At 42.7% G+C, this 26,126-nt stretch overlaps 1 protein-coding gene across 2 annotated transcripts; it reads right to left on the bottom strand.

Annotated features, from left to right (window-relative positions):
* Positions 1-35: 35 nt before the first annotated feature.
* Positions 36-13,169, bottom strand: slc39a6 (solute carrier family 39 member 6). Of its 2 annotated transcripts, XM_069170030.1 has the most exons (13): positions 13,039-13,169; positions 12,389-12,526; positions 10,220-10,406; positions 8,889-9,363; positions 8,472-8,616; positions 8,019-8,150; positions 7,470-7,639; positions 6,541-6,738; positions 5,876-5,960; positions 5,314-5,715; positions 4,895-4,975; positions 4,470-4,660; positions 36-3,236 (listed from the first exon to the last, which is right to left on the bottom strand). In XM_069170030.1, exons 3-13 carry the CDS (start codon positions 10,402-10,404, stop codon positions 3,090-3,092), a joined length of 2,211 nt encoding a protein of 736 aa, XP_069026131.1. In that variant the 5' UTR covers positions 10,405-10,406; positions 12,389-12,526; positions 13,039-13,169; the 3' UTR covers positions 36-3,089. The 2 variants fall into 2 exon arrangements, with proteins under 2 accessions (XP_069026131.1, XP_069026132.1); XM_069170031.1 differs by lacking the exons at positions 12,389-12,526; positions 13,039-13,169 and adding an exon at positions 11,891-12,248.
* Positions 13,170-26,126: the final 12,957 nt, after the last annotated feature.

Here is a 26,126-nt window from a genome sequence, read left to right as displayed (position 1 = left end):
TATAAAAAAAATTTTTTTTTTTTTTTTTTAAATCGGATTATCTGATCTCATTGTAAATAATGAAAAAAAAAAAAAAGTTTTTACATTTTGTAATCTCTATGAAGGCCCGACAGCCTCGACACACTTGGGGAACAAAAGCCTCAAAATTAATCGCGCCACAATTTGTATTAAAACATTTCTTTATACCTCCTCTCATGGGATTACATCATTTTTCGGCAGGTGGCCGATTTTGCCGTTTGACCGGACGCCGGTTTGATAAAACACAAACCGCATCGAGCCGACTCGGCGTCGAAATAAACCACCTCTTCCCTCCAGAGCCGTCTTGACTGCATCCTGATGAGTCTTTAAGGATTTCATCCACCCGCTGCAGCATTTTAAACACTTTTGAGACACAAACATGAAAGAAAATTTTTAAAAAAAGATTCTATTTTTCTTTTCACATTTCTTTTATTTTTTTTCTACACCATAATACTTTCTCCGACTTTTTTTTTTTTTGTGTGGATTTGACCACCGAGAGAATCTTTTACATCGAACAGCACAGGACGTAAAACAAATACTTGTACAGTATAGTACATAAAAGTATTTACATGTCAGTATAATATCATACATGTGATATACACAGGGAGGTTTTCATGTCAAGTCTGAACTTGCTGTTCATGGTTGTAGATTTTTGTTTTTTTAAAGGGAGAAAATCAACTGTTGATGCAACCTTGTTTTTTTGACCTAAATATCAGAGCAGCCTGAAACAACGGTGTCAAAGAAACACATCAAACCGTTCAAGCTGATTCTGCACATTCATAGTTTGATCTGCTGCCACTCGACTTGAACGGGAGGAATTCTGTAACAAAGACTCATTTTCTAAATATTTCTTTTCTCTTGAGCTGCCACACAAACAAACGGATAAACACACACACACACAACAAAAACAAAAACAATGTAAAAAAAAAAAAACCAAAAAACCGTAACGCTTAAAACTGCTGAGCTTCTCCCTTCTGGTGTAATAACTTGCTTCTTAGCAGCGCGTCGGTGTGAAACCGCAGCTCGTCAATTTCGTAAGCGTTATCGCGGAAAGGTCAGAGGTCGCGGCGGTGGTTCGAGCGCTCGAAGCGACGAGCGGTTCAGAAAGACGAACCGCGGTGAGGTTTGTGTTTGTAAACAACAGCACGGATTTTCAGAGGCATCAGCTGGCTCAGTTGCAGACATGAAAAATTCTTTAAAAAAATTTTTTATTACAAAAAAAATAAAAAAAATTGTAAATTGCTGCGAGGTGGGTGTGAATGTTACCTCGCTAGATTTGTAGCATTCAGCAGAAAAAATAAATAAAAATGATTGCTTATTATTCTAAGTAAAAATTAAAAAAAAAAAAACATTGCCAAGGTGTCATATTTTTCTTTAAACAAATGACAGATTCAAGATGGAATTTTGTTAAGTAAACAATTTCTTTAACGTATTATTTTTTTTGCCGCCTCTAGAGGCCGCTTGTAGCTTTGACGGCAATTCTGTCTTTTTTTTTTTTTTTTCCTTTTTTTTTTTCCTTCCACTTATCGCAGAGATGGTTTCATGTCTCACTTTTTGTAAAACCTCAATCGTAGTTTTTGTGAGTCTTAAGAGCTTCAAAAGAGGTTTCGGATTCAGTTAATTCTTGATTCAGATTTAAAAGCCCGCGTCTTGCGGCTCACTTACGAAACACTGAACTCGGATTCATTTAACAGAAGGGCTTCTTGCTGATTTAGCAAAAAAACAACAAAAAAACCCCACAAAGTTTAAACATCTGTCTTTGAATTAATCCACAGTTTCACGCGACGTAAATATTGTCTGGTCGGTTACCGGAGGCCTCAACTTCGGTTCAACGCTTCGTACCGGCGAAGTGCTTTTATCAGACTTGTCCAATAACCAACTTCCAAATTACACTTCCATACTTTGAATCTGCTGAAGTCAGCGAAGGACCTCCTGTAGGTCGATATGGCACCACGAACAGCCGTCATACATCCCTTAATGACGGTCAACAATGTGCACGTCACGTCTCTTTAACCTCCAGAAAAGCAGCTTTTAACTTTTTTTTTTTTTTTTTTTAAACCATATTTGCTTCCAAATCGTCACTTTTCTTCGGTCCCGTGGTCCGATTCGGGTTTTTAAACGGCGTAACGAACCGCCACGAGCGCGTTGCCGCTTTTACGGCAAATAAACCGATACCGGGCATCGATATTCAAATTCTCCCATAATTCTCCGGTAGGTCACGATAAACACCAAGAGTCCCAGTGACCAGTGTGACCGGGATGGAAGTATTAATCCACCAACAGAAAGTCTTTTTTTTTTTTTTTTCCCAATATTTTACCAAACCAATCAGATTCATTTTGAAATCAGCCAATAATTTTGGTAGATATTGTAGCTTCAAGTTTTCATTCAGAGACCGTCGTACCTTCCCAGGAACCCACAGGATGGATTTGCGGTGGCACGTCGGGGGATCGACTGTAACACTGATCGGGTTTCACTCAGCAGCAGAAACTCTTTAAAAAGTCAAGATATATTGGAAAAAAATAAAATAACAACACCACAAAAAAAAAACCAAAAAACTAAATTCGTTTCTGAAGTCCAGGGTGATAAATTCAGTTTTCTTGTGTTGCGTATTGAACGAACACGTACCGATAAACTGGCGGCAAACTGCTCCCGGCTGAACTCGTGTTTCTGGGGTCCCGAGTTCGTTCACGGTTGAAAGAAGAAGCTGTTTTATGTCCAAGTAACTTCAAAGAAGAAAAAAAAATCTACTTTCTCAGCTACTTCTTTTTTTTTTTTTTTTAACAGCGAACCTCAGCGGACGTTTGAACCTCTTGAGCGTGTAACTTCAGCGTCCGCCAGATGATTCAAACACGGCGACTTCCTCGATTTATGAACTGATTGCTTCTTGCTGCACGATGTGGGAAAAAAAAAAAAAGAAAAATCGCAAAAAAACTTAAAATGGAGGTGAGCGCAGCCTGTCGGCAAATTCTGAAGTAAAAAAAACAAAAACAAAAACCAAACACTTCACGTCAAGAGGAAGAGACGCTGGAATGCACGAAGGAGGTCCGGACCCTGAACGGACCCGGTTTCCACTATTCTTCGCCCGCGATTTTGTGCTCGAAGATGGCGATCAGCAGCATTATGCAGAAGCCCAGCAGGATGCCGGCGTTCTGGAGGAGGAAGAAGCCGCAGTGGCTGAAGCCGTGGTCGCCGGCGTCGTTGTGCAGCATCTCGGGCACCTGAAAGGAAAAAAGACGGCGTGTTGTGAAAGCAGCGGTTCCCAACCGGGGCCCACGGGCCGAGCACGGGACGTCGGCTTCCGGGCCGTGACGGATTCGTCTATAAATATAACAACTAAATATTTGACGATGGGATTTTTATTATCGTCATATTTTTGGTGGATGATTCAGAAAAAAAAATTCATGTTACGATATAGTTATTTACACGCATAAGGAAAGATGAATTTTTCTCGGATTGGTTGGTAGCACGTCGGCTACTCATGTAAATTTCTAACATAACTTTGATTTTGAATTGCTGCAGTTTTTCCCTGAACACGACACAAACGTGTTTATTCTTCACTAAGCACCACCATACTGCTACTGGATGCAAAACAAAGAAAAAAAGAAGAAAAAAAAAAAAGCAAGTGATGCGTTCACATGCCGCGGTTATTTGTGAGATTTGAAAACGACACTACTGTACTCAGGGAAGTACGTCATTTGGTACCCAGCATATAACTCCAAAGACCATAACAGGATGTTGCTGACCGACCCCGTGTTAATTATTTGTAGATGAAAACACTTAAAACTGCTGCCAAAGTCTTAAAATAAAAAAAATAAAAAAACAAGGTTTTTTTCAACGACATCTTGCCTGGTTGTCACGCTACGACGCCCGCGCTACTTCCTCTTCCCTCACCGTGGGCTGCGGGGTGAAAGCTCAGGCAAAATGCCGTTAAACGAAGCCCAACGAAGTCTATCCTCCGTTCAACAGAGTGAGATGAAACGAAGCCGCCACAAGAGGTCGCCCACGGGCCGCCGGAGCTCCGCCGTCTTTTCCCAGAAAGCAGCTGACTGTGACAGCTCACCTCTTGTGCGTCTGTGAGTGGTTTTTCTTTTTTTTATAAACCTGCCATTCAAAGAGAAAGTGTGTGTGTGTGTGTGTGTGTGTGTGTGTGTGTGTGTGTGTGTGTGTGTGTGTGTGTGTGTGTGTGTGTGAAGAGGCCACCTGGTCCTGAAGGCCGCTGCTCTCCAACACCGGTGAGAGTCGGACTTCATGTCCGACCTCAGCAGATGCAGCTGACTGGACGAGAGCTTGAAGTCTCGGGGCCGAGCTTGTTTATTTAAAACGCCGCGTCGGGGGAAATAGACGAAAACATTTCTCCGCTTTTACCGCTTCCTCAAAAATGAGGGGGAGAGCGTAGCCGAGTTTTTCTTTTTTTTTTTGTGTGTAACGGCAACAGAAAAATGCCGACTCACCATGTCCACCAGGGCCACGTACATGAAGAGCCCCGCCGTGAGGGCGAATATCCACATGGAGATGTTATCGGCGAAGTGTCCGATCAAAATGCCCGTCACCAGGCCCAGGTAGGCCATCATGGCCGACAGCACGTTGTAAAGGATGGCCTGGCGCACAGTCATGCCGGCCTTCAGGAGCACCGCGAAGTCACCTTTTGGGGGGGAAAGCGCAAGGAAACCGTTACGGAGAAGTTAAAATGATTTTGAATCCTTTTTGTCCGTATCGGATCAGGTTCCAGATTAATTCCAATTTTGCTCTAAAAGTCTGTAACTCGGGAAGATTAGTTGCATAAAATAAAAAAAATAATAAAAAAAAAAAGACTTGTTGAAACACCGTTTTTTTTGGTTTGTTTTTTGGAGCCAGAAAACTAGTAGCACTTTCTTACCCAACTCGTGAGGCAGCTCGTGACAGAAAACGGCCACCGACGTGCTGAGACCGCTGGACATACCGTCGGTGAAGGCGGCGCCTGGCGAGAAGTCAAAACAATTCAAAATCTGCACACCCGCGATTTATAATACGTATTTATAATACAATCGGCTGACGCTGGATCTGCGAGACTTTTTTCTTTAAGAATACACAAAGAGAATCGGCGGGACCATTTTCCCGCCTGGTTTTAGGTCTGACCTCAATTTTAAGGTCGACTTACTGACGAGTCGTCACTTGAATAGGCGGCGCTCGGTCTGTTTCCGAAGGTGCCGTCGTGTCATTGGCTAAGAAACGGCGGCTCGTTAACAGGAAACTAAAGACATTCGCGAGGAGGTGAAATAACAGGCGGGAGGGTTCGAAACGGGACGTTTTGCTGACCGATGGCGAGGCCGTCGCTGAAGTTGTGCAGGCCGTCCCCCATGAGGACCATCCAGGCGAGCGTGGCCACGCCGGCCTGCTGGAAGTGCTGCTCCGAGTAGGAGTGGGAGTGGCTGTGCGGGTGGTGGTTCTGCGAGTGGTGGTGGTGCAGGATGTGGTGGTAGTCGTGGTGGTGGTGGTGCATGCTGTCGGCCTGGCCCACCGTGTCGTGGAAGTGGGAGTGGCACTTGTTCTCGCAGTCCTCGGCGGTGTAGGCGGCGGCGGCGCCGCCCGACGACCGGCCGTAACCGGGCGGCGAGACGACCGACACCTGCGGCGCCAGCATCACCTGCTCCTCCTCCGCCACGCCGCCGCCGCCGCGCGGGTGGTCGCCGAACGTGCCGCCGCCATTGGTTTCCACGTCTGCGGGCGGGAACAAAAAAAATAAATAAATGAAAGTTCGGCAGCACAATCGCCGTTGCCCGTCGTTTCGCCGTGAGCTGAGTCTTTTTTTTTTCCGCCGCCATCTGAAGACTTTCTCGGTTAAAACAGCTGCCGTCTTCGGTTCGCCGTCGCCTCTCACCTTCGCTCGGCTTCAGGTCGTTCTCCTCCAGAGCCGGCTGCTTCTCCGGATCCGCTTTGTCGTTCTGGTCCCACTTCTTCTGGATCTGTGAGGACGGCGGAGATTTTTTTTTAAATAACCGCAGTCATCAACACCTCCGCCACCGCGCGCTACTTCCTGTTTGCGCGATGCATCCGGAGGAGGTTTTCGGACATAAAAATCAAATCTGGATGCAAACAATTTAATTTGACCCGATGAATGGCGTCTATTTCTATGAACAGCACATTTGAACTATATTCATATTGCAAAATAATGAAACGCTTCGATTTTTGCAATTGTTATTTACTCTTGAAGCTCTCCTTCACTTCAACTGGGGCGCTTTTAAAACGCACATATTGCTTATTTCATATAAGCAATATTTGTGTTTTAATCTCATGCATCTTATTTCTTTTCTATATTTTTTCTACCCTTTTTCATTTTTAAGCGAAACACTGCATTTCTCGTATGAAAGGTGCTACAACAAATAAAAGTTTAATCATTATGATCACAATTAAAAGTGTCCAAAACTAGTCGCGGAAAAACAAAGTTCTAAAAGTCAAATTAAACTTTTCCAATTTCCTTCGTAAACCATCTCGATCGCCGTCCTGTTTTTCGTGAACGCGCTAAAAAGAAATTCGGTCTCGGACCTTCTGCTTCTTGTCCTTGTACATTTTTCCCAGCGTCAGGAAGTGTTCGATGAGGAACATGACGTAGACGCCGCTCAGCGCCGTCAGACCCTTCCACACCGGGTCCAGGTTGCGGTGGCCGCCGCCGCCGCCGTCGTGCAGGTGATGAGCCTCGTCGTCGCTGGAGTTATCGTGGTTGTGATGGTGGCCTCCCTGAGACTGCGTTTGTTTTAGTTTTTTTTAAAAGGGGGGGGGTTAATGGCAGTTAGATGTTTAAATTGACAACCCTCTCGTGTCTTTAGAGTAAATATGAATCATAAGCTCAGCAGTGAAGACGAGAAAAATGAGAGAGAAAAAAAAAAGAAGGAGAGGGATTCTGTCCAAAAAGAAACACAAAAATCCACCTTTCTGATTAATGGTCACGTTAAAATTCAATCCGGTTCGATGTCTGAGTGCAAAGAGCACCATGTAAACAGGGTGCAAGCGTTTTTCATCCTAAACTGTGTTTATTTATTTTTGTGTGCATATAGTTTGTGTGTTATCAATTGGTCTTACTTTTTCTATCTATCTACATAAAAGCACAAACATAAAAAAAAATAACATTAAAGTCAAATTAAAACAGAAAAAGTGCAAAATAAGCAAAAAATACAGGAGGTCAAAGGTCTTTTCAGCCTTCGCCTAAAGTGTCAACTTTGTCAAACTATAATGTTTTAAAGCTGAAACGGCGTAGAAAAGTGTCGACATGCAAAAACCTCTCATTTTAAAACCGAGTCCAAGACAACACATCGTACTTTGAGAGCTTTAAGACTTCCCACACCTCCATTTCAGTCTGAATATTTGGCTGAAATTTGAGGGGACGAGTTCAAGTCACGCTTCTTAAAATTTTTTTAATAAATAAACAAACAGCCTGAAATCTCTTTAAACTCGATCGGCTCGGCGGCGAAACTCACGTGGGGGATGAGGTGCAGGAAGGCGTCGCCACTCAGCGTTCCCACGGCGAGCGCCACCAGGAAGCTGAGCAGGAACTTGAAGAAGACGCGGTTCATGAGCGGGATGAGGACGACGCCGAAGAGGGAGAGCAGACTGATGATGGTGATAGAGAGGAAGCCGCCGACCCACGCTGCAAAAAAACAAACAAACAAAAAACACCAAGACGGACTCTTTACAAGATTTTCTCCGTGCAGTCGACGTGTGTGTGTGTGTGTGGGGGGGGGGGGGGGGGGGGGGAGGAGGGCTATTCTGGAAGTGTGTTAATTAAAATATAGTTCAGCCGACAACTTCCTCCACGAGAAAATTGTGAATAACTTCAGTGAAAAAAATGGCCGTCGCGGGCAGCTAATTTCAGGTTTTTTATTTTCTGTTCGACTGAAAAACCAACATTCAAAATGATGCGTTTTTTTTAAAACAATAAAAAAATAAACCAGAAGAATCTTTTAACAATAAACTGCGAATAGTTTTAATCACGTTTTTTTTTTTTTTAAGTCACTTCCCATCTTTACCTTCTGCGATGCTTTTGCCGCCGTCGGTGCCGTTGCTCTGGCTGTGGTTCTGGTGCAGGTGGGTGTGGTTGCCGTAGCGATTGTGGGTGTGGTTGCCGTTGCGATTGTACGTGTGGTTATGATGTTTACGATCTTAAAAAAAAAGAAGGAAAGAAATAGAAACAAGATTAAATCAGTCCAGTTTTTACATCACACATCACACAACAGTAGCACCAACATTTTTTTAAAATCGATTAACTTGAAAATAAAAACCGGTCGAACCGGTTTCCTCTTTTTCTCAAAACGTTTTCCATTTGTAAGCGACGACTTTGTTTTCCTGTTATGTCACCAGACTTTCAGCAACGCTGAGTCACTGAGATTCAGGATTGTGACACTTCCTATTAACTTTTAAAGGACACTGGCGATGAAACCGCCTTTTTTTTTCTTTTCTTTTTTCTTAAGCTCGTCAGTTACCTCTCTCTCTGTCTTCGTGCAGGATGCAGGCGCTGCTGTCGATCTGGCGCAGGAGGGCGGGGCAGAGGAAGCCGAAGTCTCCGAGGGTGACGCCCATCTCCTGGGACATCCCGTGGGAGGAGAGGATGCTGGAGGCGTTCAGACACTGAGAGAGAGAGAGAGAGAGAGAAAACCAACTCGTTCATTAAAAGTAGTTTGAGGTTCTTACAACGGGACCGGATTCATTTACATTTTTCGTTTCCTTCGAAACCTGAAGAACCGCTTCCAGTTTGTCGGACTGAACGTTGTCGTGGCGACGGAAGATCAGCTGATCGCGTGGGCATTTTAAAAAAGGAAGTCAAATCACCGTTTTGAAGTCGTCTCGTATTTGGGATAATCGAGATAAAAGTGTCGGTGCGTCGGAAGCCGGCGTCGTACCTCTACGTGGTCCGGGCTGAGATGATCGTGTTCGTGATGGTGATCGTGGTCGTCCACCCGGCCGACCGCCGCCGCCGCCTGCGTCCGGCTCCCGGGAACTCCTCCGGCAGGGGTTCCCTCCCCCGACGGACTCACCCTTTCCGGCCTGCTGTCTTGCGCCCTCACCGCCGGCTGGGCGCCGTGCGTCGCCGTGCCGACGGCTTCCCGACCGGCCGCGCTCTTCTCCTCGTACGCGTCGAGACGACCGTCCGCGTTCTTGCTTTCCTTCGCCGACGAGTCGTTGCGGTGACACCGGTGCTGCTGGTGGTGGTGTCCGTCGTGGTGACGGTGGCCGTCGTCGCGGTGACGGTGGCCGTGGTCGTGGCAGCCCGCGTGCTCGTGATGCTGCACCGTAACGGTCCTGAAGCGATGCAGCCCGACGCTCTGCAGGAGCCGCTTCAAACCCGCCAGAGAGATGGTGCCGTTTTCACCGTATCTGTTAAGAGGTCATACAAAATGTTCTTTTTTTTTTTTAATAAATAAAACGGTTAAACACACAGCGGTAAAAAAAAAAAAAAAAAAAAAAAAAAAGGCGCCTGCGAGACCGCGGATGAGTTTTAGCTGCAGCTTTATCTGACGTGAGAGCGAGCTACCGTCCCGAACAAAGTTTAGGCTTCGGAAATAAACAAATTGTTTTGTTTTAACCCAACAATGCTCAGAGTGGGACGTCACCTCGTTATCCAGCCGAATGTCACGTTTAAAAATTATTTATTTTTTTAAATGGCATTATAAAACACAACACGCATCTAATTTTCCTTAATACTCTTTTTTTCTTTTTTCTTTTTTGAAGTGTAAATCCAATTTGACGTATTTCACATGAACGCACTTTTTTGCTCCCGAAATACCTCGTTCGGTTCGGCTCCTCTTTTTTCCTTTTTTAATCTGTGGCGAGTTATCGTGTTTATTAATAAGAGACACAACAGACTCTTTCATAGGAAACGCAGCAGGCTGAAATAGAGCGGAATAATCCTTTGAGAACAATTAAGGCCTAAATGTTTGGTGTTTTTTTTTAGAATCCACAAGAAGTCCTTGTTAAAAAAAAAAAAAAAAAAAAAGACAAGAAAATATATCCCTTTTTTTTTTCTTCCTTTTTAAGCTATTTACTCACAAACCTTTCACATTTCAAGATTTAAAATTTTTAAGAGTTTCTTTTTCGAATGAAATAAAAAGGTCAGAATCGGATTTAATGGGTCGAGTAAAATCTTCACTTTTGAGAAACCGGTTGTCGACATAAAAGCGATTAAAAACAATCTTTTTACACATATGGATATCCACGGTTTGGTCCTCCTCACCTGTTGAACAGAGCCTCCAGGTGTTGCCTCTGGCTCCGCTCGGCTCGCGCCACGTCGACCGTCGCCGACACCGACCACGCCGCGCCGCTCGCCTCCGTCGTGCAGTCCGAACCGTCCGAACCGCCGCTCAGGACGAAGAGACACATCAGGGCCACGACGGCCGCCGTCTTCTCCTCGTTCGTCATCTCTGCCGAGAAGAAATAGAAGACGTCAAAACGCTGACAAAATTCACATTTACACTTCTGCTCATCGATCAGTAAGAAAAATTAAAACTACTAAACGATCGACAAAAAAAATAACCGTCGCCAGCGGCAACGACAGAACATTATCAGAACGAATGACAGCTGCAGAAACGATGAATTAACGCCGAGAGATTATTTCACGATACAATAATCAGAACATCTGTTTGTGACGCGTGCGGTTGAAAAACGCTTTCAAGTTAACAATGAGCGGATTAGAGCCGCAACAATTCATATAATAATAATAATAATAATCTGAAACCGCTCATCCATTCATTGTTTTTAAGTTTTATAATCTTTTGGGGGAGTAACAGAGTTTTCCTCAGAAACAAGCCACATCATGATTGGTTGCAGGTTTACGCGGGATTGAAAAAAAAAACGGTGAAAATTCAACCGCGGCATGTTGATGAAGCCTGTTTTTTTTTTTTTTTTTAATGCAAATTAATAAATGGATGTTATTCTAAAGATTATGCAAAATGATGGTAGTCGGCGCAAATAATGGCAATCGGGAGATGAAGTAACAAAACGTGAAAGAGTCCAGTCTTGTGAATATGAGAATTTCAAGATGCATTTCTGCATGAAAACGAACTAAAAAAAAAAAAAAGATTCAATAACTCGTCATTTAAGCTCCAGTTTAAATTAAAAAAAACCAAACTTTGGTAACAGACTTGTAATGCTGTTTAGTTCAGGTCGAGGGAAGTGAAAAGAGACGGTGGATTTGGAGGCCGGGGGGGAATTTGATGTTCTTCTTTCGCCGGCCTTTGTCCTGTAAATCACAAGACTTAAACGTAACCGCGTCACTTAACTGGAACAAGATCAACTTCATGTTAAAAGTGTGAAAAGTGTTTATCGATCTGCAATAACAACTACGTATTTTTGCTCTTTTCTGTATTGAACTAGATGTTTACGTGACGGTTAAATTTAATTCAGGAGTAACACATAATTACTGTTATTATTATAATAAACTCAGGCTTTAGATTAGTATTAAAAAAACAAACACAACTTATCCTATTAAATCACATTGAGCTGATCACACTGACTGTCAACTAAGTTCTTTAAAAAAAAAAAAAAAAAAACAGATGGAAGCTGTTGGAAAGATGAGATCACTAGAAAAAAAAAAACAACCCAAAAAACGGTTTCCTGGTTTGTTGTGTGTCAACCCGAATTGAAGGGCAGCTTCTAAAGAATTGTGTTTGCGTCATATGAACAGCTTTGGTCCGACGAAGTAAAAGAAATCCGGAAATTATCAGTTTTCTGAATGAAGTTTGGCGCACGCTCAGTGAAAAATGAAGCCACGTTAGCGGAGGTTTGTTTAGAATTTCACCGAGTTTCACAAAACTAACAGCCCGCAGACGGATCTAAATAAACCCGTGGAGGGTTTTTAAATGTTCGTGAATAAAGTCGTGAAAAACGCTGCACGGGGGCCGCTCACCTCTTCGGGGTTTTTATTTATTTATTTATTTATTTTTTAAGCCGTGAATTATCCGGTTAGCCACCCCCTGCTAGTCGACGTTACTCCGATAAATGTGTCGGGAGGATGCTGACAGACGGCATCTGCCGGGTGGCCGCGGCCCAGGCTCGGGCCTCGTGGTGCCGGCGAGGCTCGGCCTCAGTCTACCGCTGAAATCAAACCGTTAAAACGTATCAAAAAACAAAAATCCATCTCCGGTGTCTGCGTGCGGTCTCGCTCCGTCTTTGATCCGAAACCCCACACCGGAGGTAAACAGTAACACGTTGGGCTTTTTGTGCGCTCCGCACCAGCCCCGGTGCCGTGTGCACAAAAGGCGACAAAACCCGGAAACTGGAAACCCAGCTGCTGCTGCTGCCGGCGGCGCCGCGCGGGGAGGACCGGGGAGGACACGAGGCGAAATGAAAAAAACAAAAAAACAAAGCGTGGAAAAAAAAAATTTAAAATGTGGAAAAGACTTACAGTGAAGCTGCTTGCTGGTTTGTTTTGTTTTGTTATCCTTCCTCGTTGGATGTGAAGCGCTTCACGGTTCGGCTCAGTTCTTCCGCGGTCCGGTAACGCAGGCTGAGAAAGGGATGCGGGCTCTGGTGTCTTCAGGGGCTGTCGGAAATTAGAGGTACGTCCACACCGAACAGAGGAGAGACGGATGAGAACAAAACACATTGACAAAAGCTGCATACTTTTACAGACAAAAAAAATAATCTATAATAAACTATATGTGTTGCAAAAAATAAAACATGCTGGGAAAATAACTTGTTTTTAAGTTAAACAATGAAGATCACCAAAAAAATTAAATAAATACAGGTTCACCAAAAAAAAAAAGAAAAAGAGAAACCAAACCAAACAAACAAAAAACCTTGCCTTGGATTTCTCCTCTGTGAAAGCTGCAGCTGCCTCAGACAGACTCTACCAGCAGTAGGTGTGGATTTGTTTGTTTTCCGTAGTTACGTGAGGTTTGTTTACGCCACATCGACTTAAAACAGGTGCATGATTTTTTTTTTTCCCAAACCATTTCCAATCCAAATGCCAATTCTCAACATAAACCTTCCAGAAAACAAATGCCCGGAGCGTCACAGACTTTGTCGACCAGTGTTTTTCATTTTGGGACTCACCCGGAGCAGAAGAAGCCGGAAAAACCTCAGAGATTTTTTTATTTTTTTTTAATCCAGAGAGACTAATGTTTAAACCGGTGTAATACTATCGTTTTTGAAGAATACAGTAAATCAGTTGTTCGACAAGAAGTAGAGCAGACGCTGGACACCTGTTTTAAGTATGGAGGGGTGGGTGGGTGGGGACGGTTGCAGAGGGACGGACAGGAGGTGGGACCACGAGCTCAAGGAGGCAACCGGTCTGTGGAAGAAAAAAAAAAGTCGTTTAAACAAAAGTGGTGCCTCAAAGTGCAATACCACTGAGGGCCACCAGGGGCTGGTCGCGATAGTCTCTCATTCAAAAAGCATTCATGAAATACAAAAGTCAGCAACTATTTTCCGCAAGTCGGACGTGTCTGTTTTAATTGACGTGTCAGGAGTGCAGTCAGGTTTTTCAGGTACAGTGTCTTCGCTCCAAGTCGGATCCGCCTCTTAAGCTCCTCCCCTGCTCGTCCAAATATGGTCACTTCTGGCTACATTAAAAACAAGACGCAGACAGGCCAAAAAAAAAGAAAAAAAGAAAACACCAGACTTGAGACTTTCATTTTTGTTTGTTTTTTTACTTTGTTTACTTTCGTCAAAATTTAAAGATTCGACTGTTTTACAGGTGTTTTTTTTTTGTAATTATTATTCTAAAACTACTGGTGAAATTAAGACTTGAGGTTGTTTTTTTTCTCTAAACTTCTGGCTATACATCCCAGAGGAAGCTCAGAGAAAGTATTTTTTTCTAAGGAGCACTTGAATGCCTCGGAGGACAGTGGAGCAGCTCCTTGAGAAGGAGTACAGCAGCGCCAGACATGTGACTAAGCTTTGGGAGCATGTGACAGGTCTTGTTGTGTGTGTGTGTGTGTGTGTGTGTGTGTGTGTGAGTGATGGCAGGAAGGGATGAGGTGGAGGAGGTGGAGGAGGAGGAGGAGGAGGAAGATTAACCTGGAGGTAAACACTGAACTGTCCACATTAGTTTGGTCTCTGAGAGATTTTTTTTCGGTGCGGTTGGAAAAAAAAAAAGACTTCTAATGAATCGCTCTCCTCAGAGTGGCTTCACGTTATAAATGAAGTACCAGTGAAGAAATTGAATCGATTGTCTTGTATCGTCGAAATGTGAAGAATGATCCCGTAACGCAGACTCGTAAAGTCCAGAGACACAAAACAAACAGTTTTCTCTCGTGTCTGCGGTTGTTTCGGTATCCGTTTGTGGTCAATTTTGCATCTCTTCTTGTTGTTTTTGTGTTTGTTTTTGTTTTTTTCTGGTCATTTTGAGTCTCTGTAGTTGTTTGTAATCTCGTTGTGGTTGTTGTGAGTCACAGGCGATCCTCGTGTGTGTCTATGCAAATCTTCCATCTCTGTTTGCATGTTTGTGCTCATTTTGCATCCCTTTTTTCATTGGTTTGTGTGATTTTTTTATTTGTGCGTGGTTGTCTTAAACCTTGTTCTGGTTTTGTGAGTCTTTGCGCTTCATTTGTGAGTCTTTGCGCTTCATTTGTGAGTCTTTGCGCTTCATTTGTGAGTCTTTGCAGTAGTTTGGCATCTATTTGTGTTCATTTTGCATCAATTTTTGTTGCTTTGTGTCTGTTTTTTTTTCCCCCCCAAACAAAATCTGGAATCTGTCCTGAACACGACCAGTTTTTGTTTTTCGTCGAAAACCCAAAGAAATACTTTTCCGAATAATTCTCAAGTCAAGAAACGCTCCCATCTTCCTTCCTATCGGGGGAGAGGGAGGGGAAACCTATTTTTAAGAGGTCAAATACTTTCACTGTTCCAGCTGAGTGATGGTGTACCGTATCAGCTGGTAAAAGCTCCAGACGCGGTGGAGATAACTCGTGAATCTGTAACCGAACACACCGCAACACAAACACTGAAGTTATTCTGCTGACATCTGATCTCTGTGTTTTCTTTTCTGCATTTAAAAACCAAGCAGGGGATGAATTGAAGTCGTTTCATCATCCTTTAAAAATCCTTTTTTGTTTTTTTTTATGTAGCACCAAAAGACAAACATTTTATGGTTTTTTTGTGTGTTTTTTTTCAGTTAAATGATATTTTTTCACTGGACTAATATTTACCAGGGTTTATGTTCATGTAACCTGTGATATATTTACACACCTTACATCAGTTCTGTGCAGGAAAATCAGGCTGCAGAAAAAGAGAGTATGAGTCATATGAGTGAAATACGTGCAAACATGAGTTAACTATTCTTCTGTCGTTTTTATAATTGACAAACAAATCCCTTGAAAACGCCCCCAAAAACACAAGTATGTTTCCTTTTTTTTTTTTCTTCTTTCTTTAAATCAATACGTGGAAAATGTTCCTCAAACGTGACGAAAAAAGAATACTTTCGTGGGGACTATTTTCAGCGGCGGATGAATCCGCATTTCGGTGCTTCCGGTGTGAATTTTAAATAGCCCACAAATGCGAGATTATGAAACGCATCTAAACCAAAATAACATCACGTGCGTGCTTCAAAATAAACGGTATTGTGAGTGTTGGTGGTGACTAAGCAGGTCGATCGTCCCAAAACCGTCGCAGGGCGTAAAGCGCCTCATCTGTCCACGACGTTGAGAAGAAGCCGAGAGCTCCTCTCGCCCAGCCCACAAGAACAATATTTGGTTTTTAGCTGAAGCTGCTTGGGTGTGTTTCTGTTGTTGGACAGCAGACCCGAGTTCTCTTCACGCACCATGTTGTGTTTGGAGACAGAAGGAGGACGAGCGGATCCTCAAAAATATGTCCAACTCTCCTTTTAATTTACATAAAATCGCTCAAATAAAACGGAGGGGAACGACACGCCGGAATGTATTAATGGTTTGTTTATTATGGGGTGGATTGGTGGTATGTGCAAAACGCAGGAATGTAAACTGTACAGATTGGAGTTCACGTCATGCGGTTTAGGCCAAAAGTCAAAACAAAACTCGGGTTGAAGTTATGGGAAAAGTGTAGTTTTGGTAAATCAAAGGCTGTTTATTTTATTATATCCCCAAAGATGAAAAACTGAATTTAATTTCACACGTTCAATCTATTTTTTTTTTCAAATTTCTTTTACTTTCTGTCTGATGCTGTTCAACTTCTGTTGTGTATAAACGTGCCGTATCAATAAAATTTGACATGGTTTAAAAGAACTTTCTCTGCCATTTAATCTACGCGTTGGATCATTGAAAATAAACATCAGCGTTTCATGGACTTAAATTGGCGCCAAGAACTAAAAATGACATGAATAAAGTGAACGTTCATTATTCAATTTGCTGTAGTTTCAGCTACATGTTCCTTTATAAATTGACTAGTTAGAAAACGTCATCAAAAAAATCCACACGTGGATCTCACCAATAAATGTTTCCTAAATGGAAATATCAGCGGGACGCAAATTAGGTTAGGTAGTTACTTTATTAATCCCCGAGGGGAAATTTTTTTCGCTCCAGCAGCATACAGGAAATCTGTCTTATTATAGTGTATGAATAAATATATAAAAGGAAACCACAGAAAAAAACCTTTGAGAAGAGAAAAGAAAAACCTCTAATGTAGCTGTGTATATATATATATATATATATATATATATATATATATATATATATACATATAGTCTTCTCTCTGAGTCACTTCACAGGAAGCTTACATCAGATTTCCTCTCAGTGGTTTAACTCTGTGTTTTTTTTGTCTAAATGAAGCCTTCGGGGGCTTTTGTCAGACGACGAGAGAGGGAGGAGTCGTCTCCCCACGAACCGGTGGTCGTTGTTCCTCCTCTGTGCCGCTGGAGAGGTCGCGGCGAGGTCAGCCACGAGGAAGCCGAGGCCTTCGTTAACTATTAATGTTCAGCAGGAGGGATTTAAAAAAAACGTGGGATGAGTTGAGACTCTCCGACTCCTTTTAAAATCTCACGGGAGCGGGGTTGCAGGGGGCAGGATGGGGGGTGTGGGGGAGGGGGGTGGTGGTCGGCTCCCGCTACCTGCAGCAAAAGTGGAAAATCGGCCTCGCCCCGAAGATCTAAAGACAATTTCAGTCTCTTACTTTTTTTTTTTTTTTTTTTTTTTTTTTTTCAAAATCCAGGCTTTTACTTTGAAATCTGCAACTTCGGTTAAACCGCAAGGCCTCAGCCAGAAAAAATATGGATATTACTGCAATATATATATATATATATATATATATATATATATATATACATACGTACAAATCTTGAAGTCAACACGTAGGCACATAAAAAAACAAAAAACACAACCAAATGTTATTAAACCCCCGTGTGTTACTTTGAGTTTCCACAAGGGGGCGACCCTTTACTGCAAAACACACTTTTGTCAAGGAACTACAGACCTGATGTCTTCTTTTTATTTCTTATAATATTTGTGTCTGGGAATGACATTTGATTACAGCTATTTTAGCACAATCTGTCGAATTACAAAAAATATGCATTTAAAGTTTAAATCACAAGTTCAATTTCTCAATGATTTGAGTGATTTGAAATTAACTTTAATTGAGAATTTAGTTGTAGAAAAATTATTTTACTTAAGAAAGAGATAAATGACACAATGCAAAAAAAAACAACAACAACAACATTACAAATAAAAGTTGGGTATTTAAAATATAAGTGAAGTAAATAAACAGTCAAAAGTTAAAGCAGGAAAAAGCTTTTCTGACTAATATTGTTATCATTTCCAACAATGCCAGCATTTTAATGAGCTAATAGTAGCTATTAGTATTAGTAATGACTACTATTTTAGTCCATTGGTTCCCAACCAATGGGTTGGGCCCTTCTAAAGGGTCACCAGATAAATGTGTAAGGTCGTGAGATGATTAATGGGGGAGGGGAAAAAAAACAACAAAGCTGTGACACAAAAACATGTTCCAAGTTTTCTAACTTTAATGTTTTATTTTTAGTGACCATCTTAGAGGTTTACAGAAAATGTCTTCTAGATGAAATATAAACAAGACATGGAAAAACAGATTATTTTTGTAAGAGCTCCCGGGTGAAAGTTGTTTTTTTTTTTTCTATAAAAATAACAAACAAAAAAAAGAAATACAAATATGACATTTTGGTAGTGTATTGGAACCAGAAGGTTTTTTTTTTTTTTTTGAGTCAGCCCCTATTGGCCATCGGTGGTACTGCATTTTAAGGAGCCCGACTTCACTTTTCAGTGAAGCTCCTGGTGGAGCTGCAGACGGGTAACGTCTTAACGAGGAAGTTTAGTATCTAAAAAAAAAGACAAGAACGCTTTGCACCATATTGACTTTTATTTTGTGACAAACCGCTGAAAAACCTCGTGTTAGCTTCAGATTAGCTTTGTGCTTTTACACTCACTCTGATTTGCATGAAAAGAGAGTTTAATCACAGCGAGACTCTTCAGGAAAACTTTAAAAAAAACTGCGAACCCAACCCTGTAAGTTTGATTTCTGAACGGTGATTCATTTTGGGTGCAGAATGACCCAGTTACCGTCAAAGTACGGGCGATTGCGTCGGCAGCGTTATCTCACACGGAAAAGGTTTTACAGTGTGTCGGAGAGTTTCATCAACTTTTCTCTTTAAAGACGTTCGCAATGATGGATGTGATGAAATTTGTATGGCGGCATATGATGAAACTATTTTTTTTTAAATTTTTTTTTATTTCCGTCTGCGGGAAAAACGTCAAAATGCCTCGAAACCTCGTCTCAGTTTTCTGTTTTGACGTCTCGGTGCGTTTGTTTCTTTTTTTGTGTTTCGCAGGTCTTTGTTTGGCTCGTATTAACGTGAATGATACGCTTCCCGACGGGACTTTAAAAAAAAAAAGAAAGCCCGTCTTCGTTTCTTTTGCCGTGATCAAAGAGATGAGAAATCAAATTTCTTTTTTCACTGACCCACAGCAGATCCGATGACCATAATATATTTATGTACAATGCCTGGTTCAATCAGCGTCGTTCCCTCGGTGCTTTCTTACTCATCTGTTCGGAGTTCTGCTTTTCAAATTTCATTTCCAACTCAGACTCAGTCTTGTATATATAAATTAAAAAAAAAAAAAAAATGCAAATTCCACTGAAAATACATCATTTGTACTTGGCAACGAGTCTGTAAACAAATCACAGACAGAAGAACTACAAAGGCACATTTTATCTCAAAAGTCAAAACCATATGGAATACATGTAGCTCGGCTGGGATTTGATTCACTTTTGTGTGATTGTAAAGTCGCTTTTATCTGCTAACGAGTTATAAGAGTGCTTCTTTACAGTGGTTTGTTTGTATATTAACAGCCAGGTGGGGCTGTGTAAAAGTAACGCAGCTTCTGGGTCTCACGAGTGAAGCCGATGCAGAAGTGCCTTGAGATGCAATACCAGCGATGGCCACCAGGGGTTGGCTCCAAAAAAAGACTCCTACTAAACTTCTCTTACGAGATAAAAAAAAAAAAATCCAGTACATTTTTCCCCAAGTCGCACCGGTGTTGTTCGCTAAAGTTACTCCTTATTAGTTTTCCTGTGATTCATCTGAAATAGTGTCTGTTTGATTGACAGGCCCGATGTGCAATCGGGTTTTCGCTGTAGGTGGGCGGGGGCGCGGTGTCCTCGGAGATCGAGTCAGATTCACCGCTCGGGGGATCGTTTCCGGTCGTTGCATCCTAACGAACGCAGCCCTATTTTGAAAACTGTCCGAGCGGCCTTTGACCGATCGGCATTTATCGCCGTAGAAACCTTCGGTCCGGCCGTGATTTGAAGCTGACAGAGAGCCCCCTCTTTGCTCAGAATAAAAATCAGACTTTCAACACTTTCACTTCGTTCTGATGCCAAGTTCCCCGCCGTCGCAGTGCTGCCGAGTCAGCAATGTTCTAACTGGGGAAACTTGAAGCGCGGCCATATATTTCTAACCAGGTGATCGATGAGCTGCGGGTTTGATTCCCCTCGAAACGAACCTTTAGACGGGGGGGAGTGGGGCAGTGAAAATAAATGGCTTATACGATGGAGATTTTCTTAAGTAGATTTGGAAGGAATCCACCTTCTGTTATTCATTTCGCTGATCTGTGGCTCAGCGCGGCTCAGCTCTTAGGATAAGTGGAACATTACTGACCCCCCCCGGGGGGGGACCGCTCATCCAGGAGCCCCCGCTTCACGCCGTTTCTCCGCTCCACTGTTTGTAGATTTCTCAAGTCGCACGGCCGACCTACCTACCGCAAGTTGCACGTTAGTTTTGACTCGTGTCGGTGTTTTTTTAATAACCCAATCTCTAAGTGGACTAGTTGTTTGGTGAAAAACCGTAGACTGGATATAAAAGAGGAAAAGAGTGAGGCCTTAAGCTGCAATACCACAGAGGGCCCACTAGGGGTCGGCTCCAACAACAACAACAACAACAAAAACATGCTCCGGCTCCGTTGAATCCCATTTAACTTCTCTCGTGAAATACAAAGCCAATAAAAAAATTAATTCTACCGGTCATGATTGCGTCATTCTCTAAAGTCGCTCCTTCTTATTAGTCTTCTGGCGGTCGGTCTGAAAATAATGGAATCATTAATGAGATCCACGCGCACTCATAATGAATTACAAAACAAGGAGACAAAGTTTGATGGCTTTTGAATCAACTTCCTGGAAATGTTTTCTGAACTTTCGCGTCTCAAAGTAACGACGGACTTTGCTTTTATTGTCTCGTCACTGTCGCGAGCGCGTTCTCGCCACAACGTGGATTACCGCAAGTTTGTTTCACGCCCACTTACAGACTCTTACTCACTCTTTGTTTATTTCTCCGTCTGCGCCGCCGTTCAGGTGAGCCGTCGCACCGAACGGGCCTCGTCGCTTTGCTGGTTTGTTATTCAGATATTCAGCCGTGGTTTTTTTTTTTCCCCGAGCCAGCTGCAGCGAGTTTACACCGGCCACATTTGTTCAGACTCATTATGCATGTGAGAGACGGCAACAATGGCTTTTAGCTGAAATTGTCCTCCCACGCATATTGTTTTTTTTTTTTGTGTTTTATTTATTATTTTTCTCCCTGCCATGTTTCCCAGGAAATGCACTCAATATGTAAACGAGTCTGACACTCAAACAATTATTCAACTCAGTGACTCAGTGAAAAGTCGTGTCACCTTCGTGCATTTTCATGTCTCTTTTTTTTTTTTTTTTTTTTTTTTTTTTTTTTTTTAAGCGATTAAAAGAGTTTTTCTCCAAAATGTCGAAGTGCTTAAAGTTAAGAACCGAAGCTCGGTGTGATGCGTTCCCTCCAGTTATTCTGTAATATTGACAATGGACGTTTTTTTTTTAAATCATTTTTTGACGACAGAAAAGCGTGTTACTTTTACAACTGGGTGAATGTTCGCTGATATATTTCATGTTTCTTATTGTTGCATAAAACTGCCAGAACGTCGTGTGCCTGTGACGCGTTTGTGGTTTTTGCAGCCTGGTTATTGCACATAAAAGACATTCCCGGTAACCTGTTGCACCAGGCTTGTATCTTTTGACTATTAAGTGTGTGGTATGCTTTTTATCTTGTTTTATTATTATATATATATAAATATGGCCTTTTTTAAAAAATGTTTTTATTTAGTAGTAATAGTATAATACATTTTTATTTAAACCTGTTTTCAAAAGAAATAGAATTCATTTACGGAGGGTGTTGTATCGGACCTAATGACCCGAAAGTGTACAAATATGACTTAATAATAACACCTCGGAGGATCTCGAAGGACCATCGACCTGAATGTGTGTGATTATTCTGTGACCTTTTAAGGCTGCGAGCGTTTCAAGGCCGAGGGAGCAGCAGTTGCTGAATTTCTGGACCAGAAAGTGTCCAGGAAGCCGGTCAGGTGATTACAAACTTAACAGAAAAGCAACAGATCCCTGAATTTTGCATCTATGTCTTTTTCATTTGCGCATGCAGTTCCGAGATCAGCGGCGTCAGCTCTCTGACGGCTCTGTGGTGAATTTAATCCTGATATAACCCTGCAGCAGACAAACACAACCCGAGTGTCAGCGTACAACCGTCAGGCTAATTTTACATTGCAGGAAAATCCCTTTTGTCTCCTTATTTTTACTTAAAAAGACAAAACCGTGGCAGTATTTTGTTTGTTTGGACTCTCTCAGCACATCTAAATTAGAGGCTGCTCTGTCTCATTTTCTCTTTTTTTCACCAAGCTGCTGGTAGAGGTTGCATTTTTGTACATTTTTTATTTCTTTTTTTTCATCTAAGGAAACCGATGAACAGTTGGTGAATAAGAGAAACGCAGATCTGACCCGCCTTGACTTCGCCCGGCAGCGCTTCGCGTTCCCTCCGCTCTTCTCGAGGTTTGTGATATGCAAAACACGCCGAGCCGGCGGTCAACGCGGGCGAAGTCCTTGAGCGGCTGATGAGCGGTGACACGGCGGCTGTCATTATCACTCAGTCAGACGACGACCGAAGCGAGCAGATTTCCCGTCGGCCTCCCTCGGTCGGAAAAAAACTGACGGCGGGATGAGAGTCGACCGTTTAGTGGGTTTTTTTTGGTTTTTTTGTCGTGTAGGTTTATTTAATCACTTCCTGCCTCGTCTTTGTCCCGCGGGGCCTCTTTCTCCGCGACGGGGGCGTGACGTAATGTAAAGTGACACGAATCCGTCGGCGCGGTTTCCGCTTTCGTTACCTCTGTCCTCACTTTAAGGACGACTTCCCTGTGGTCGACCTCTGGGCTTCTGCTCAGAAGGGGAAAGTCAATCCGTGACATTTTTACCTCTGAGTCACTTCTCAAAAGGGCAATCGAGCCCCGATTGTTCAAACCACCTCTGGAGTGTGCTGTTAGATCCGTCTCATAATTCACAAATGCACACAGAAAGATTCACAGATGTGTTTCCGATGCGCACACAAATGCATACTGATTCAAATATATGTCATTGAAATCCACAAATACGTGTATGTACATTTGTGTGTGGATTTTTTAGACACTTCTGACTTGACCCCGATCTACGAGTGCATTTTTTTCAACAAGGAAATACCTGTAGCCAATCAGGTGGCTCCCTCCCATTCAGCTAATCACATATATATTGATGGAAAAATAATGAACTCATCATACTTGTCGAATGTTTGTCTATCTGTTGCACATGTTCTTCTTGTCTCAGACAGGACATGTTCTCAGACACGACGTCTCCGTGTCTGGATCCTGTGACCTACAGTGCATCCGGAAAGTATTCACAGCGCTTCACTTTTTCCACATTTTGTTATATTACAGCCTTATTCCAAAATGGATTAAATTCATTTTTTCCCTCAAAATTTGACACACAATACCCCATAATGACAACATGAAATAAACATTTTTGAAATTTTTGCAAATCTATTAAAATTCAAAAATGAAAAAAATCACATGTACATAAGTATTCACAGCCTTTGCTATTACACTCAAAATTGAGCTCAGGTGCATCCTGTTTCCACTGATCATCCTTGAGATGTTTCTACAACTTGATTGGAGTTCACCTGGTAAATTCAGTTGATTGGACATGATTTGGAAAGACACACACAATCTATATAAGGTCCCACAGTTGACAGTGCAGGTCAGAGCACAAACCAAACCATGAAGTCCAAAGAATTGTCTGTAGACCTCCGAGACAGGATTGTATGGAGGCACAGATCTGGGGAAGGGTACAGAAACATTTCTGCAGCATTGAAGGTCCCAATGAGCACAGCGGCCTCCATCATCCGTAAATGGAAGAAGTTTGAACCACCAGGACTCTTCCTAGAGTCGGCCGCCCGGCCAAACTGAGCGATCGGGGGAGAAGGGCCTTAGTCAGGGAGGTGACTAAGAACCAGATGGTCACTCTGACAGAGCTCCAACGTTGCTCTGTGAAGAGAGGAGAACCTTCCAGAAGGACAACCATCTCTGCAGCTCTCCACCAAGCAGGCCTGTATGGTAGAGTGGCCAGACGGAAGACACTCCTCAATAAAAGGCACATGACAGCCCACCTGGAGTTTGACAAAAGGCAGCTGAAGGACTCTCAGACCAGGAGAAACTAAATTCTCTGGTGAAAAATGAATTTAATCCATTTTGGAATAAGGCTGTAACATAACAAAATGTGTAAAAAGTGAAGCGCTGTGAATACTTTCCGGATGCACTGTACGACCTCACTCAGTACTATCTGTCCACAGCATGATCTAATTTACGACGTCTAATTTTACGACGTCCATATGTCCTTATCTTGTGACCTCCAACTGAACTCAGATGTAAAGGAAATGGGGGTGGATGTCAACTGCTTGTCACACTGTATAAAAGCTGCCCAACGGAGGAGAGACTTCGAGCAATGCTGGACATCTTTCTTTGAGTGCACATGTATTTGCTCCTTCTTGCAAGAATAAACGTCCGATGTGTTTGATTTTGAATCCAGCCTCTGAGTAATTTTTCTAACATATATATAAATGTGACAAGATCCTCAAATGTTTTAATTGTTTGAATGACATATATTTGAATCGGTATGTATTTGTGTGCACATTGGAAATACATTTGTGAATCTTTCTGTGTGCATTTGTGAATTATGAGACGGACCTAATAGCACACTGGACACGCCCGTCCACTACGGCAAAACGTGAGATAGCTACGCTTTTGGCGACGTCGAGGCGTGACAGTTACACGTTTCGCAGTAGTGGACGCTTAGTGGTTTCTAGGAAAATGAAACCTACTGCAAAAGCGTGTGATACGTCCTTTATTGCGCTCCGGGATGTTCAGGTGTCAGGTACCAAAAATCAGGTGGTTAGGTGTAGGGAAGAAAAAAATTGTTGATTGGGGTTAGAAAAAGATTTCTTGAAGGAAATCAACGCCTGCTGTCTCACAAATTCAAACCCTGGTTTAATGGGTTCAAATCACGGGTTCGAGATATCCGACCACCACCAACCTTCCAAGCAAAAGGTGACACTGAAACGGTACCCCCTAGTGGACAGATGGGTGTATTACATGCTTTGGTGGGCTGGGTTTTGGGGGGAAATTGTCCACTTTACCTCAGTTAGCATTCCAGGCGGGATGGTAATAAATCACCTGCTGACAGTATCTGTATGGATTTCCATTTCTCCATTATTTTGCACCTCTAAACAGGAAATACATATCTAATAAGACCAAAATGCACAACCTCCCCCTTTCGCTCCATTTTTATAGAACCCTAATGTAGTCCTTATAATTCTTTAGAGCCCCCCAAAAAAAGCTGAAGTTCATCCGTGTTGTTTATGTCTACCATCATGTCGGACAAGTATAATATTGGGTGTCTCTCAGCAGGTATCTTCGAAGCTCTTGAGTCATCACGACTAAAGCGTGTTTATTCTGTGGAATACGAAATAAATATTAGAATATCTGAGCCTGTTTCATCCAAATCGGACTGCGTTATTTACTAAACCTGAGGGTCAATTAGAGTCCTCTCTCTCAGATTGGGGTTTGTCGTATGTTTCCAGGGCTCCTTATCACCGAGCTGCAGCGCTCCGACTCTTCTGAGCCTCGGACGGCGGCTCCTCAACCACGTTATTACCTTTTCCTTATCTATTTCTCTGATCCCATGATTACATACGTCGGCGATCTCAAGACTGAATTGACTTCACAACATATCGGATGGGGTGTGTGTGTGTGTGTGGGGGGGTCAAATCAATACGAGTTGCTTTGGTAAACCGGCTCTCTGATCCGTGGCTCGGGCGAATCGATTATCGCCGGGAGGAGGATTCGGAAGGGGGAGGGGTGGAGGTGGAGGCAGAGGTGGAGGGGCGATATAACAACCCCCACCCGCCACCCAAAAAACTCCAAAAAAACACAGAATGGTCCGTGTGACAAGAGCTCTATCGATTACCTTCCAGCCGTATTGAAGGATTAAAGCTGCAGGTCTCCAATAGGTCCACTTCATTAGCACATCGACGGCCCGATCGAGCCAAAAGCCAGAATGATGATCAATGAAGTGAAGGGACAAAGTACTGTACACCTACTGTGAGGGGGAGAGCAGGGGCTGATGGGAAATAGTCTGTACCGAGAACAGGACTGAAACAAACAAAACAAAAAAAATCGTTAAATCATCGGCGTCACAGACTGAAGAGAAAAAAACAAAACACCTGTCGTGAGTCATATTAATAGAAATGTTAAAACAATCTCTGGTATCACTTCTACTTTATAAAGACTGTGTAGGCTGTAAGTAAGGGC

Source organism: Embiotoca jacksoni, unplaced genomic scaffold (assembly GCF_022577435.1).
Source record: "Embiotoca jacksoni isolate LCO1_2020_lvr unplaced genomic scaffold, fEmbJac1.0.p SCAF_48, whole genome shotgun sequence".
In the NCBI taxonomy this organism is placed as follows: Eukaryota; Metazoa; Chordata; class Actinopteri; family Embiotocidae; genus Embiotoca; species Embiotoca jacksoni.
Note: the sequence above shows the minus strand (reverse complement) of the source record. Positions and strands in the feature narration are given on the sequence as shown.

Bases quoted from the DNA above. Each gene is read 5' to 3' on its own strand.
- slc39a6 (XM_069170030.1), bottom strand. From the start codon at position 10,404: ATGACGAACGAGGAGAAGACGGCGGCCGTCGTGGCCCTGATGTGTCTC. The intron at 5,961-6,540 runs GTCCGAGACCGA...CCGTCCTCACAG, and splicing joins ACAAGGACAAGAAGCAGAAG to ATCCAGAAGAAGTGGGACCA. The intron at 4,661-4,894 runs GTAAGAAAGTGC...CCCCCCCAAAAG, and splicing joins CGAGCTGCCTCACGAGTTGG to GTGACTTCGCGGTGCTCCTG.